General features: G+C 37.9%; 1 protein-coding gene across 2 annotated transcripts in view; it reads left to right on the top strand.

Moving 5' to 3' along the window:
- The window catches only part of TOR1AIP1 (torsin 1A interacting protein 1), a 43878-nt gene extending 36169 nt beyond the window's left edge, over nt 1-7709 (top strand). The window contains exons 10-12 of one of the 2 annotated variants that reach the window (XM_082701744.1): nt 1502-1546; nt 1907-1963; nt 5275-7709. In XM_082701744.1, the coding sequence (XP_082557870.1) occupies nt 1502-1546; nt 1907-1963; nt 5275-6059 (887 nt within the window). In that variant the 3' untranslated portion in view covers nt 6060-7709. The remainder of the gene's footprint in view (nt 1-1501; nt 1547-1906; nt 1964-5274) is intronic. The other variant, XM_082701745.1, reaches the window with a different exon arrangement.
- Nucleotides 7710-16991: the final 9282 nt, after the last annotated feature.

Raw genomic sequence — 16991 nt, forward strand, 5'->3', positions numbered from 1 at the left:
TACAGATTTTAGGATTGTTTTTTATTTCTGTAAAAGATGTCATTGGAATTTTGATTGAATTATCCTGAATCTGTATATTGCTTTGGGTAGTATAGACATTATGAGAATATTAATTCTCCAATCCACGAACATGTGGATTTAGTTGTGTCTACTTCAATTTTTACTTTAAGATTTACTTATTTGAAGAGAGAGCAGGAGAGGGGAAAGGGTCAAGGGAGAAGCAGACTCCCCGCTGAGCTGGGAATCTGATGTGGGACTCAAAATGGAGCTCTGGGATCATGACCTGAGCCAAAGGCAGTCACTTAACCAACTGAGCCACCCACACGCCCCGTCTGCTTTAATTTTTTATTAGTGTTTTATAGTTTTCAGTGTACAAGTCTTTCACTACCTTGTTTAAGTTTATTCCCAAGTGTTTTATTCTTTTTGAAATAGGATTATTTTCTTTGTTTTTTTAATTTTAAAATTTAAAATATTCTGAGTTGTGGAACTATTATATTTGTTACATAATAACTGTATAACTAATGTTATAAGTATAGTATTATTATAGTTATATATTATATGGTAGTTAGGTATTACATAAAAATATATCTCATTTGATCTTTTTATATAATAATGTATAGTACAGTATTATAGTTTCATATTATTATAATTATGTATTATTATAATATCATACATTGTTTCATTTGATCTTTGCGACCATAGAGTAAGATATTCAAGAGAAACATCATTTGATGGAATTTGTTTGTTTTAGTAATAGAGTTCTTAACTATGGTGACCTAACTTGGAAGTTTCTGAATAATGTAATTTCTTAGGCTAAACCAGTAATTATAGAACAATATGACTTTAGAATGCAGGTTGATGTCATTTTGTTTCATTTGAGGTTTTTTTGTCATATGACCAAAAATAAGACTATTTCTGTATCTTAGCAGTGCTAATTTTATACCTCTAGTTTAGTCCATTATTTCTCAAATGAAAGCTCTTGGCAAACACCTGGAAGGTCGTTTATAGATACATAAGTTATAAAACTCCAGGCAAATGATGGGTAACAGTATTGGTAAATGTAGGTCATACAAATTAGTAACTCAGCTTCTTCACCTTCTGAACCCTGTCTTTCCATTTCTTCTTTCTTTTATGTTAAAATCTGTGGTCATACCAAGAAGTATGGAGGGGGAAAGTAAAGAGTTAGGATAGTTTTTGTTTGCTAAACTAATGATAGAAATAGAGATTTGGTGGAGTCATAATAAAATTATTTTTAAAATATTTGGTTTAACCATAAACCTAAATAAAACTGAATTGTCTCTCAATAGAAATGGTGAAAGATTTTTAATATAATTTTTAAAAATATTTCTCATATTTCAAATGATCAGAGGCACCAGAGCAAATATTTGTATCAGTCTGAGGTAGAGAATAGAATTAACATTGCATTTTACCTAAAACTTAGCCTTGTCCAGTTAGCTCAGTAATCCATAATCCATATTTTGTCCTTTTTTCCCTCTTACAGCATCATCACCAGGCAAGAGCTCAATATATGGCAATTTTTCAGATGGTATAACATGTTTTTGTTTTAGTTGTGCTTATTTTCTTTGTTCTCTTAACTTTGTGCCATAAATTTCACTACTTCCATTAAATAATTTGGGTCAAATACTTTAAGGCTTTCTAACAAAACAAATGTACTTTATGCTTTATACTAGACCCCATGGCATGCTGTGAATAATTATGAAAGAAATAACTCTTGAGTCTCAAGGAGCTGTCGGTCTAACAGGCATCTAGATCTTCCCACATTTTCTTCTATTTCTGGCTGATTTCTGCCTTATATTCTCTTGGTGAAATTTGTATTTTCTTTCTCTGTTGGAAATACTTAAATTATGAACCATAAATTGATAGTCTTTATTATTCCTATCATTAGATGACAGCATTCAGAAATCAGAGCTTGGAAACCAGTCTCCTTCAACCTCTAGCCAACGTAAGTTTGTGTATTCAGTTTCTATTAAATGAGTTTCTAAAATTGGTCATACATAATTGTTTTAAACTTTTTTGACAGCAAAAAATAATGCTATTTGAAGAGTTATATTTTAAGCACTTAGGAGGAAAAAGTGTGTATTTTACTAGCAGTGAAATTCTTTAAGGACAAACTATATGAAACAACATCTGGTTTTCCCTTTCACTTAATTAGCCATAAGATCAAAGTAAAAAAGCAAAACTACTAATACCAATAGCCAGGTGAACCTAGCTGTGTCAAAAGAAAGATGGCACATGGCATGATGTAATAGGATTACCACGGGTTTTAGAGTTCACAGACCTGTATTTGGATTAGATTGGACCCCTTAACCTTCTGTCACAGCCTTCCAGCAAGTTTCTTTAATTCTCTAAGCGTATTTATTATCCCGAAGAGTACTAAGAAAGTAACAGTGACTCTCACTTTGGTCTCAGTACTACTTTCCACTAGCAAGATTAGTACCTTTAAGGAACTTTTCTTATGTAATATGGGCTATACCTATCCATATTTACCTAGAAATTAAAATTGAAAAACTTTAAAAATACCTACTTCTTTTTAAATAATTTAGTAAGAATAATGACAGATTGCTTATATTTAGTAAGAATAATGACAGACATAGAGGAGATTTTCTAATCTCTTCAATGTCTGGGTTTATAAAATAGAGCTGGATTCTCATATCAGCTTCTGTATTCAGTTGTTAAATATATTGTTTTGGTTGCGGTATATAGAAAAATCCAGCTTTATACAGATAATGTAGATTTTTCTAATAGTTTAAATATAGTTTGGAATATTCTCTTTCGATACTGTCCAAAACTCAAAAAGTTACTTAATATGTAAGATCTGAAACCAAATTAATGACTTTTTTTGTGTTCTATTACATTAAAATTGGCCTTTCTTGGGACGCCTGGGTGGCTCAGTTGGTTGGGCAGCTGCCTTTGGCTCAGGTCATGATCCCAGCGTCCTGGGATCGAGTCCCACATCGGGCTCCTTGCTCCGCAGGGAGCCAGCTTCTCCCTCTGCCTCTGCCTTCCACTCTGTCTGCCTGTGCTCGCTCTCGCTCTCTCTCTCTCTCTCTGACAAATAAATAAATAAAATCTTTTAAAAAAAAATTGGCCTTTCTTGCACTTGGAATAGAATATCATGCACTGATCATTGGGAAAATACTGGGTCACTAAATTATATCGATCTTGCGAATGTCGACACATTTCTAAGACAGTATAAAAAGATCGCATTTGTTAATATCACCACCAATCTTGAGAGAAAAAGTCTTTAAGGGTTCAGGAGCTGTCGAGTTTATAGTGTCAGATACAGTATTTCCACAATCCTGATTTTCACTTTAAACTGTGAATTTTATAATTGGCAACAAATATTGTCAGTTGTTTTCCTAGAAACAGCAGGCTCACTTTGTTCATTTTCAAGAAAATGTCTGGCAAATAAATACTCAAGTCTGACTAACCATAGTTTGTCCCTTGTTTTTGAAAGTACTAGTTCAGTTCAACTCAGTTGCACAAAATTATTTTCCCTGAGAAAACTACTGTACTGTGCCAGGTAGCAGAAGCACTTTATGTACATTTCCCAGTTCTTTGCATACTTTATTGAGATTTGCATTCAAGGGTTGAATTTTAATATGATAAATAATTTTAACTGTTCTATGAAGCAGTTTCGCTGATAGCCCTAAATGCATGGCTGTGAGTACAAAGACTACATTAGCACTGCCCTGTGATCTATGCTAAGGTATCATTTGTTTTTTTCACCATGGCTTTGCACCATCAATGCAAACGTCAACATGGTGGGAAAAGTCAGAGAACATCTTAGTGTTACGAGACTAACTTTTTAACCTCAAGGACCCTCTTGGAAGGATCTAGAGGTACCCAGCAATCACAGTTTGACAACCATTGCTCTAAAAGGTTCATAGTACAAATAAAATAGAAGGTGTAAAAGTATTGTTCCTATTCTATTTAAATGAAGTGGCATATGAGAAAGTATTTATAAACTGAAAAGCGCTAGATAAATGTAAATTGATATTATTGCCAGTAATAATTAGGAATGAATTACATAATCAGTTTTACTGGTATTAACTTGCATTCCACAAAAGGTGGGCATCGGTGCAATTAAAGGGACAGCTAGCTACTATAAAATATGGAAGACTTTCACTTACAGTGCATCCTTTTTTAACCCCTTTATATACTTCAGAAACATTACATGTCTGGATAATAAGCTGTATGAATTTGGGGTGTCTAAATTTAAAACTATATTATCAAATGACTTTTATTATTGTTTGCCTCCCAAATATTAGCAGTAGTAATAATAATAGTTCTGCCTTAAAATAATACTATTTCCAGGGTGCCTGGGTGGCTCAGTGGGTTAAAGCCTCTGCCTTCGGCTCAGGTCATGATCCCAGGGTCCTGGGATTGAGCCCCGCATCGGGCTCTCTGCTCAGCGGGGAGCCTGCTTTCTTCTCTCTCTCTCTCTCTGCCTGCCTCTCTGCCTACTTGTGATCTCTGTCTGTCAAATAAATAAATAAAATCTTTAAAAAAATAATAATAAAAAATAATACTATTTCCGACTTGCTTATGCCATTTTGTATCTTTGAATTCTGCTTTTTCCTTTTAAGGCTTTTTATTATTTTGACATTGAAGAGACACATGCATACTTATATGCCTAAAACCTATGGGTGTGAAATTTTCTTAAATACATGTGAGGAACATTTCTTTTTTTTTTTTTTTAGATTTTATTTATTTATTTGACAGAGAGAGAGAGATCACAGGAAGGCAGAGGGGGGGTGAAAGCAGGCTTCCTGGTGAGCAGAGAGCCCGATACAGGGCTCGATCCCAGGACCCTGACATCATGACCTGAGCTGATGGCCTCTGCCCAACCCACTGAGCCACCCAGGCACCCGAGGAACATTTCTTTAAGAAAGTAAATTCAGGGGCACCTGGGTGGCTCAGGGGGTTGGGCCTCTGCCTTCAGCTCGGGTCATGATCTCAGGGTCCTGGGATCAAGCCCCGCATCGGGCTCTCTGCTCAGCAGGGAGCCTGCTTCCCCCTCTCTCTCTGCCTGCCTACTTGTGAGCTCTATCTCTCCGTCAAATAAATAAAATCTTAAAAAAAAAAAAAAAGTAAATTACTAGCTCCATTCTTTAAATTCCTTCCTCTTTTATCTAATGTTTATGAAGAGTAATACTGATTTTAAGTCACTTGTCCTTGAATCTAAGAAAATGGTATTTGAATCTGTCATTTCTTTCTTTTCTTTTTTTTCTTTTTTCCTGTCCTGAGCAGAAGTGACTGGACAACCCAAAAGTGCATCTTATAGCAAGATGTGGTGGTGGCTACTTGTTCTGATAGTTTCTTTGGCTCTTGGGAGTTACTTGTTCCCTCATCGTCCTGAGGTGGAAACCACTGCTGTTCAAGAGTTCCAGAACCAGATGAAACAACTTATGAATAAGTATCAAGGTCAAGATGAGAAGCTGTGGAAAAGGAGCCTCACATTCCTGGAGAAACATCTGAACAGCTCCCAGCCCCGGCCTCAGCCTGCTATCTTGCTGCTCACTGCTGCTCGGGATGCGGAAGAAGCGCTCAGATGTCTGAGTGAACAAATTGCCGATGCCTACTCTTCCTTCCGGAGTGTCCGTGCCATCCGGATTGATGGGACAGGCAAAGCTACTCAGGACAGTGATGCTGTCAAACAAGAGGTAGATTGGGAACTGAGCAATGGATTCCAGAACGGCCAGAATGCTGCCGTGGTACACCGCTTTGAGTCACTGCCTGCAGGCTCCACTTTGATCTTCTATAAATATTGTGACCATGAAAATGCAGCCTTCAAAGATGTAGCCTTAGTCCTGACTGTCTTGTTGGAGGAAGAGACACTGGGCACCAGTCTAGGCCTAAAGGAAATTGAAGAAAAAGTGAGAGATTTCCTCAAAGTCAAGTTCACCAGCTCGGACACACCCAACTCCTACAAACATATGGATCCAGACAAACTGAGCGGACTCTGGAGCCGTATTTCTCACTTGGTCCTGCCTGTCCAACCTGAAAATGCCCTGAAAAGTGGCATCTGCTTATAAGTCTGACAGAAGACAAATCATGTCTCAAGTTCTGAGAATTTTTCAGACTTTCTAGCTAGAGACGGGATTCAGAGCTCTTTTTGAAGGAACTGGTTTCTTTTTAAAGGAAGTCAAATTCTTATGTAAACATGGAACATCTAAATCATTTATTCAACCTAATTATCTGTTACCTGAGAGAATCATTTCTCTGTTTCCTTTGAGATCTGTGTTAACGATCTCTGAGGACTATAAATCATATGGGATCCCATAGAGGATCTGTTTAGGTTCAGGGTTGCAACATTATTGCTATGGTATGACCAGACCAGGTTGCGGGGGTTGGGGGGGGTTTAGGGTCCTTCCTATGAATCCTCTCAATTTTTTAAGTTAGATTTTTCACAGAGTTTGCTATTAGTAAGGCAGCTCTCTAAATGCAACTGTGGGTTTTCCCATTTTGTTCTCTTCTACATTATTAGGTGTGAGTTCCTTAGCTTCCCCTTGTAGGAACGAGAGTAATGAAAGGTCACCAGAGTGTGTTTTGGGATTTTTTTTTTTTCTTTGTTTTTGGAGGGCGGGAGAAGGAGACAAGGCAAAAGAGAAATTGTCGAATGAAGAAGGAAAGGGGGGAAAAATCTTCAAGATGAAATTTAAAATAAGCCACTGAGACTTAGGTCTCTCAGACATAGCCATATGAACTCCATTCTCGGTGAATTCTGTTCGGGTTTATTTTTCACACAGCCTTTTCTTCCTTTAAGAAATTTTTGGTCCTCCAAAGGATTTTGAAGCATGTGTATTCTAAGGTTTAGCATATTTGTTCATTTGTCTCTGAAGGGTGTGGTCAGTTCAGAGCAGTTTATTTTGGAAATATCCTGAAGCCTTTGTTTTGAACTCAGAAATGCAGTTGCAGGAATTGGTAAACCATTGGTCCACCAGCTTTCCTAGACTGCTGAAGAAGGACTTGATTCTCTGCGTGCAGTCCTAAGTCCTTTAATGACACTCTTATGACAAATGTAAAGATTTACTGTACACGTGATAAATTTTATTAAGAGTGCCTCAAGCCAAAATGAAAGTAAACTTGGCCATATGTGAAGAATGTTGAAATGTACTATTGTGCATTCCTGTGCTACTGTTGTGTTTCAGGTGTCACTTAGCTTCTGTAACTGAGATTTCTCAAAATTTGTCGACCGCTGTGCTTTTCTTAAAATCTTAAGATTCCGGATCCACCATGGTTTTGTTTAGTTTCTTATTGTCTACAAAACTTAAAATGAAAATAACTGTTTTTAGAATACTAGAGGCAGTCATTGACTTAACCATTTACCTGTTGAAGATCCCATGCCTGGTAGTGGGGTGTGGTCTGGTTTCCCCCAGCTACAGGACAACCAGTATTCCTAAATTTATACCCTTTATTGAAATTTGCTCCTGACTGTCAGAAGTCAGGCCATCTGATTTATAGAGGATTCTAAAACAAGAGTTTTTGAAAAGGCTTATTTTATACACATATATTATATGGAGAAACAAATGTTTTTATTAAATGTTTCGCTGACCAAAATAATTTTAAAGAAATTAACGTTACTTATATCTTTCAGGAAAAATAATTGTAGCAGCTGATCTGTAAATGACTTTAGAAGCTATTTTAGTAATTTAAATAAATTTACTTTCTTGGTTTTTACTCTATGTCTTGTAAACTTAATGATTTATAAACTTTTGGGGTTTTTGTCAGTTAATCCTAGAGCTTTCTTGACACTTGAACAATTTTAGTAACTTCCACTAACAGGAACAAAGGCCAAAGAACTGGAGCTATTCACAAGTATATTGGTTTAAAGATGTAATCACCATGGTTTTCTGTTTCGTGCAGGTATTTGAAGTATCACTATGTTGGAATTAATTTAGGTTTTCCTGGCTTGGCAAAAGTATCTACAGCAGTGTTGCTCAAATTTTTTCTTCTTACCTTGGTAAAGAGCCTTAATAAGATACTGTTTTTTCTAATTGTCTACCCCCTAGAACCACACATATACACTGTACCTGTTCATGGACTATTTATTTTTGTCCTTTATACATAAGAAGATAAAATTTTTTGCCCTCCAAGAACCAATATTTGTCCCCGCTGAGAATGTAAGCTCAAGAACACGTGTATTTGATTTAATTTATGTATGTATGTGTGTGTATTTATCTATTCATTACGTAGACTCCACGCCCAGCATGAAGCCCAATGTCAGGCTTGAACTTAGAACCCTGAGATCAAGATCTGAGCTGAGATCAAGAGTCAGATGCCACCGGGGCATCCCGAGAACATCTGTATTTTGGATGCTGCCTGAAACGTTCTGTTTTCTGTTTATGTTATCACCCTTTTGGGAGGGAAAATTTAGTAAGTCATCAGCTTGAAAATAGGAGCTAGGGTATCTAGCAATTAAGCACATTGTGACTTTGGGTGGCAACACTGGCCCAGGGAAAACCACAGCACAGAAATCTTAGAGATTTCTAGAAATTAATTTGCTTCCCTTCCTTTAATGACTTTCTTATCTTTAGGGAATTTTTCTAGCTCTCCAGTTCTCAAAACAAAGGTAGGAAGTAAACTTGATTTTTATTCTATGAAGAAAACTGTAACTTCTTTGCATAGTTCATGCCCTTAGTTAATACCTAAAGACACAAAATCCAGTTTCCCTTTGATCTTAGGTCTTTGGAAAGTGGCCTTTATGTTGGCAATGTAAGGAAGCATTTCTAGTGACTGGATAATGGACAGTACTGGTACATTGTCTCTATCAAGGTCATAGAGTAAAATCTTACAATCTGAGGATTCTACTGGCATTTTCCACCTGGGAAGAAGATGTGAGTCCTGAGTTGGAAAACAAGCCAAGAAGGTTGTCATCGACTAAAAGGAAACTCCTGCCTTGAATATCTTTCTCTCTTTGGCCTGGATTTAGAGAAATCCTGACATTCTTGCAGCCTCTTGGGGATTGTAGAGAGCCTGTCACCTGAGCATATATAGGCAGAAACCCTTCACCATTTACATATTGTACCCTTGTCTTTTGCCCATTCCTAGACACATCTGGAATATTTCCTCCTCTCTTGCCTTCTCCCTTTCCCCAATTTTATGCTTTGCCAATTCTTATTTGTTTGTTCTTCGGGCTCAGTTTTTTAGGCAGACTGCTCAGATATTTGTTGAATAAAAATTGCACATCCTACCTAATTAACTGAAGTAGGCTAAGTCGTATCTTAGTACTTCACCTGCTCTTTTTCTGTTATTCCTGAGCCTTTTTCTAAAGCTGTAGAACTATTTCACGGGGCACCTGGGTGGCCCAGTGGGTTAAGTGTCTGCCTTCTGCTCAGGTCATGATCCCAGGGTCCTGGGATAGAGCCTGGCATCAGGCTTCCTTGCTCAGCGGGGAGCCTGCTTCTCCTTACTTGCTGCTTCCCCTGCTTGTGCTTGCTTTCTGCCTCTTCTCTCTCTGTGTCAAATAAATAAAATCTTTAAAAAACATTTTTAAAAAAGTAAAGCTATACAACTACTCCAGCCTCATTTCAGTAGTGCTATCAGTAATTTAAGGAAGAGGACCGATGCCATGGGATACTGGTTCTTTTCCGGTGGAAGCAAGGATTATTAGTGAGGGGTCTCCAAGGGGAAGGTGAATGGTAAGAGACAAAACTGGAAGGCCATGAGGTCTTTATGCTGAGATTCAAAATTTGAGTTTCCTTTAAAAAGCAAGTTTTTGTTACATCTTATATTGCCTAAGAGGGAAGTACAGTCCAAATAAGGGATGGCTATAGGTGTGGAGAGAAGAAGGATAAGAAAAAATATTTAGGTAGAAATGACAAAGTATGGTTAATTGAATGTTAGAGAAAATACCTCATAGAGGACTTTTCAAAGTGCTCTACTACTAAAAATACCTCTTCAATTAATTTCGCCCCTGTATCTTCTTTCCCCCAAATACTGAGCACACAGTGGCAAACTAAACTCTTACCTCTGCATGTCTTTGTTGACTTCTAGCAGTTTGAAGTAGAGATAGACACATATTTCGTCAGGAATTGTTTGATTGTAAAATACCCTGTCTAACCAGAAGAGAAGAGGAGGGTGTTGTAAGAATGCATTGCAGCCTCCAAGACTTCAGAGACTGGTAATGAGGGGACAGCTCAGCTGCCATTTCCTCTGCCTCTCTACTTCCGGCTTGCTTTCCCTTAGTAACCTCGCCTTTGTGATTTAACTACATCAAGAGGGTGAACTTGATTGACTCAATCCAGTGTATGGATGATCCCCCAAATATATATATAATGAAACATAGCTGCCTAGCTCACTCCTTTAACAGGGACCGAGGTGGGAATGGGGAATGGCATTCTCCTGAAGTCAGGCCACCAAGTGGGCAGATAGGGTTAAGGCACAACAAAACACATCTTCAAATCTATGAAGACCTTTATGTGACATGATGCTGGTTATTTCATTTCGTTTTCACTTTAAAAAATGAAATAAAAGGGCGCCTGGGTGGCTCGGTGGGTTAAAGCTTCTGCCTTCGGCTCAGGTCATGATCCCAGGGTCCTGGGATTAAGCCCCACATCGGGCTCTCTGCTCAGCAGGGAGCCTGCTTCCCCCTCTCTCTGCTTGCCTCTCTGCCTACCTGTGATCTCTGTCTGTCAAATAAATAAAATAAAAAAAAAAAAAGATTTTAAAAAATGAAATAAAAGGTGATGGAATCACTATTAAATTTTAAAATCTGTGTCTTGATCGTGGCTCTGTCTAGATGAATTTGACCTAAGCAAGTTATTTATGTGGCTCTGCTACAAAAGTGTGCTGGTTTCTTCCTATTGCTTCTGTGTTTTTTTTTTTTTTTTTTTTTTTTTTAATGCAGAAAAAACAGTTATCAAAACTTCAGGTGCTATCTTAATATGCAATGGCTACTATTAATTTGTTATAAGTCCCTCATAAGAACACTGAGCTTTAATTTTCAGACTGTGTCTTGGGCAAGTGTGGTGGGAGACTGTGTACCTGATTCAAATTTGATTTTTTTAAGTTTCTCCCCACCAAACCCAATTTTAGAGAGTACCATTCTTGGGCTAAACTTGAGAATCTTCTCCATGCTATAGAGCCCTTTACAGAGAACATTCACTCAGTAGGTATTCTTGGTGGACAATTTTTAAAAAAAAAATCTTTCAATCTCTCATAGTTTAAGTGGACTCCTCTCATTTCATCTACCAGATAGATGGAAAAGATCTACATAAAGGTCTTCATATTTGAATATGTATCAAGTTGTCTGTTACCCTTTCTTATTTTTTGTCAACTACTTGCTAAGTGTTTATTAAAGCTGCAAACACTGTTTCAAGTGTTTCACATGTATTAACAGGTTCAAGTCTCATGATAGCTCCATGAGGTAGTAGTTACCCCAATTTAATAGACAGGAAGCTGAAGCACAGAACAGTAAATGACACTCAAGAATACCCATGAAAAAAGTGGTAAAGCAGAAATGTGAATTTAGACAATCTTGAGTTTAGCCAGTCTGGGCTTTAAAACATCTCTTGTCAACCACAGTGTACATAGTCTCTAAAACCACCAAATACGGTATTTCTCCCCAATCTATTCAGGCTCTATACAGATTGGAATATTTTTCCATTTTGAAGGTTCTTATTTGTGGCTCTCCTTTAAACCCCTGTCTTTATTTCCTCCTTGTCCAGCTTTGTGGAATCCAATATTGCTCAAACTAGGAGTCTAAAGAATTTTGCGTAGGAAGAATTTGACTCATACTTGCTTAGGCCAGCATCTTGCTTCTGGAACTCAAGGCCTGCAGTATGGACTCACAGTGGGTCCTTTTTGAAATAGCTGTATGTAACCTAGGTGTTAGCTGTCCCTACATACCACACCGCCTCTGTCTTTGTCCTCACAGTCTTGATGCAAAATGGCACCTCTTTGAATTGCTGAAAAAGAAGTATAAAGGCTCAAGCTTCTAAGCCCAACACAGTGCAATCTTCACTCCAGAGTTTTCCCATGGAGTTAGCTGAGGTTATGCGACCTGTATTATAGTGTGACGCCCCCCTCAATCCGATCCTGCTTCCTTCGCCTCCTTTCCATAGGTGTTCATACCAAGGGCATTCCCTAGTAAACATACAGCACACTAAATTCTGTCTGAGTCTCCTTCTTAGAGACCCCAACCTGTGCCACACTCTAAACTTAGTGTATAGATGGAGTGAATGACAGCTAATATTTTGTGCCAAGCACCATGACAGCACCATATATATGGTATCTCATTTAGTTTTCAAAGTCTTTTGAAGTACATACTATCTCCTTGTTATAGATGAGAAAACAAAGACACAAAGACATGCCTACCTATTGTAGATAGAATTTGAACTCAGCCCATCTGACTTCAGAACCTGCATTCTTAACCATCAAACTACATTCTATCCCATGATAATATCTACTTTAAAAATTATTTTTAAGTAATCTTAAAAATTAACCAACATAGGGTTCAAAACTGCAACCCGGAGATCAAGAGTCACATGCTCTACTGACTGAGCCAGCCGGGTGCCCCCATAATCTCTGCTTTTTAAGTGAAATGTTAAACCATATCTTACAAACCATAAACATAAAATGGATATAAGTTAGGGAAATGTAGTGCCTGACTTACAGACTCACTTCATTAACTGGTGAAATTTACACCTCTCTAGAGAGAGAAAAACTGGCAGGTTTGAAGCTCTGTTAGAATACCTTTCTAATAACAAAAGCAGGCTAGGGTTCTGATTTCCTAACCTGAATGTACATGGAACTAGATATTTAAGATCTTTCCCAATGCCAGTGCTACAAATTTGCAAAGGTTCTAATATCTGAAAACACTGTAAAGCCCAAAGTATTTTGTTTGATGGCTTCTCTGAAACAGTCTTTACCTCAGGCAGTTCATTCTCTGTCCATTGTAAAACAGATGATTCAAATGTGGTTGTGTAGCATAATACTCGCTTTTTGAAATACAACATCTTCGTGGGCAGGTTTGAAATGAAATCTTTCTCATTGGAAATTGTCCCAAAGAATTAGATCTTCTGTCACTCGCTGGTAGGTTCCAAAGACCAAAGTTTCGCTCTTTTGAAATATTTGTCTTAGCCTTGGACATGCAAGATGACAGACACAGAGGAGACCAAGTGTTTTTCTGTTCAGGAAATGCAGCCAACTTTCTATCTCTGACTTCACCTCTAAATACTAATTGTTACTGAGTCAGCAGCGCTATGTTTTGAGTCATGTGGTTGTTCTTGAAGGAACTATTGACCTTTGCCATTTTTCCCGGAGGAGAACTATGTATATTAGATGATTGGACTATAGGTTAAGCTCAGATTTAGTTCAAGCAACTAGACTTTTGCCTTTATATTATGTTACCTCATTCCTCTAGGAAAGCGGCAGAAACATCAAAATTTACAGCAGTCTCCACATCTGCCTTAAATCTTTCAAGAAGTGTTCAGGGAGGAATATAAATATATATGCACGTCCTAAAAATTACCTTTAAATAACACAAACAAGTGGGATGGTCGAATAAGGTCAATGTAAGTCACATAGTTATAGTTATCTCCCATAATTAGAAAGTTGTTCAATGCTCTATATTTGTTTCAAATCTTAAACATAATCAGACAAACCATAAGTGACTCTTAATCTCACAAAACAAACTGAGGGTTGCTGGGGGGAGGGGGTTTGGGAGAAGGGGGTGGGATTATGGACATTGGGGAGGGTATGTGCTTTGGTGAGTGCTGTGAAGTGTGTAAACCTGGTGATTCACAGACCTGTACCCCTGGGGATAAAAATATATGTTTATAAAAAATAAAAAATTAAAAAAAAAATCTTAAACATAATCATAGGAGTTAAAACAAACAAACAAATCCCAAACCAACCAAATTAAAGCATGGTCTCATGGTTTCTTCAAAGCATCAACTCTCCTCAAAGCAATGCAAACAGCAGGGTGCCTGGGTGGCTCAGTGGGTTGAGCCTCTGACTTGGGCTCAGGCCATGGTCTCAGGGTCCTGGATTCAGCCCTAAGTCTGGCTCTCTGCTCAGCAGGGAGCCTGCTTCCCCCCTCTCTGTCTGCCTGCTGCTCTGCCTACTTGTGATCTCTCTGTCAAATAAGTAAAAATTTTAAAAAGTCTTAAAAAAAAAAATACAAACAGCACAATGAAGTCGAAATACGTGAAGAATATAATTAGAAATGTGTAAAGCCAGAAAGCAGCTGAATAGGAGAAGTTTAGGATTAAAGTGCTGGGATAATCAGCAAGCCTGGTAAAGTCCATTTTTCAGACAGTATGAGGTCATGCTTAAGATAGTGAAATACTTGTGGCGCCTTTCATCTGAGGTTTTCCAAGTGCTTTGCTGACATTATCTAATAGCAAATATTATTACCCCCATTTTATAGGTGGAGAAACTAAGATACCAAGAGATTAAATAACTTACTTAAGTATGTACAATGAGTTGGTGATGGAACCAGAAATTTATTTCAGGAATCTAATCTACTTTTCTGTTCATATCACTAGGTCAGCTTTCCAGATCCAAGAGACATTTATTGGTGTAAATGTGTATTAAATGTACTTTTAAAACTGATATTATCTTCTGTAAACAGTTAAATGAAAATGCTTTTGTTGGAAGTCATGGTTGCTTTTCATGGGAGAAATTTAAGAGGTGATTCAAAAATAAATTATCCCAGATTCAAAAAATTATCCACATTAAGTTTAGGTTACTTAGTAGAACCTATGTTAGGTATCTAATATAGAAATTATGTGAAATTATGAAATTATGTCAGTTAGTGTCCAATGTCCTAATGGTTATTCTGTGTGTGTGTGTTTTACATTATTTTTGGTAAGGTGGACATGAACAGGAAAAGTTAAGGGATTATTCTCACTTTTTATTCCCACTCAACTCAGAGCTGTTCCTGAAAATTCTGTGGGAAATTTCTATGGGAACAAATTATGAGGGGAGAGGATGGTTCTTGTTTGTCATCCCTTCAAGAATGTTACTTTGACTTTGGTCCTAATCTCTAAACTCTTTAGATTTTTTATAGTCTGCTTCATGAACACAAACTTTTTGGAGTTGGTATTACTACTTCTGACAAAAATCACAAACACAGGGGTGCCTGGTGTTTCAGTTGGTTAGGCAACTATCTCTTGGTTTTGTCTCAAGTCATGATCTTAGGGTTGTGAGATCCAGGCCCATGTCAGGCTCTTCGGCCCTCTGCCCTTCCCGCTTGTGCTCTCTCTCTAAAATACATAAACAAATAACCAAATAACCCTTCTTTAAAAAATTCACTAATATAGATTGTTATATTTATATATACTAATATCAAATGCTTGTGCTAAAAGTAAACTAATCACAGGGCAAAAATAAAGTTTGGTAATATTAACTGCGTGTGAACTCGAATACATTTCAAAATGGAGAATTCATCAATTTCTCCTTCATTTTGGCCTGAGCTCAAGATTAAGGTTACTGATGGGCGATCAGGTTAATTTAGGGCAGAGAGGTGCATATAAACATCCACAGATATATACATACTTACTTTTACCACCTGTGTGGTATGGTTAAAAGGTTACCAGAGAGTTGGACAAACAGAAAAAATCATGGAGGGGCGGGGCACAGTCAGGAGAAGAAACAGGCTCCCCGCTGAGCAAGAGCCCAATGTGGGACTGGATTTCGGGACCTTGCCAACATGCCCTGAGCCAAAAGCAAACACTTAACCAACTGAGCCACCCAGGGTTCACTTCCAGTGCTTTTTTTCTAAAGAGGTTCCAAATTCTTAAAGTAGCCTCACTGTGTACTGGAACAGGGACACCTTCCGGACTCAGAAGATGGAGGTTTCACATGTAGTTCCTCCACTTTTCGGCCAGCGACCAAAAGTAAGCCACATCATGGCTTCTGGCTTCAGGTTCTCCATCTGTGAGAGAGCGATTGTGGTGATACTCCACAGGTTTTGGTATTAAGCAAAGACAATGTGTGCGAATAACTAAGATTACCAAATGTTGTACAGGAGTTATTTATATTTATATTTATATTTATATTTATATTTATATATGCTGTATAAAATTAGTTATATAAAATGCATATGAGGCACCTGGGTAGCTCAGTGGGTTAAAGCCTCTGCCTTTGGCTCAAGTCATGATCCCAGGGTCTGGGATCCAGCCCCGAATCGGGGCTCTCTGCTCAGCGGGGAGCCTGCTTCCTCCTCTCTCTCTGCCTGCCTCTCTGCCTGCTTGTGATCTCTGTCTGTCAAATAGATAATTAAAATCTTTTAAAAAATGCATATGTTTTAGTTATAACCACTTATATGTGTAAAATAATTATCGGCCTGTGTTAGAACAGCATATATGTTTCCATAAAGTTTTCCATTCATGCTTAATCTACGTGATCCCTTGTATTTCCAAAACCAGCTCTCTCTTCCCCAGCGCTCACACTCCTGCCTGTCAATTTTTCTGTCTGGCAGCTCCAGCTGCTTTTGCCCCTTATAACATTTTGTTCGGGTAGTAGGGTTTGTAACCAAATGCTCACATGCTTTTATTTCTTGTTTCAACAGGTGGGGAGCACCCAATCCTGGGATTCCAGAAGGGTTTTTTACTGGCTGATAAGCCCCATTATAACCTGTGGGTCTTCTTCCACACTGGGCACCCAGCTGCCTTTTTCTATTTTTGGAAGGGCCACAGAAAATCTGTCAAGAGTTTAAAACTTTCCACAGCCTGTAAATAGGGTGGTTCATCCCTTGCAAAATATAACCTGGGTTGGTTACATGTAACCTTAGTCTGACTTACATTCTTCAGCACTTTTTTTTTTTTTTAATTGCAGCTGTCTTGCTCTGCAATGTTCCACTGCATGTTTCATTTGTATTATTGGTCCATAAAACAGCATCCAAACGGAGAGATGCTCTAAAAAGTCTTCTCTTTAAGAGTGTTTTGAGAAAAAGGGGGGGGGGGACTTTGTACTGTAAAGGGATTACCATGCCTTTTAGCTAAGCTATTTAAAAAAAA

The sequence above is a fragment of the Mustela nivalis genome, assembly GCF_964662115.1.
Source record: "Mustela nivalis genome assembly, chromosome: 16".
Taxonomy (NCBI): Eukaryota; Metazoa; Chordata; class Mammalia; order Carnivora; family Mustelidae; genus Mustela; species Mustela nivalis.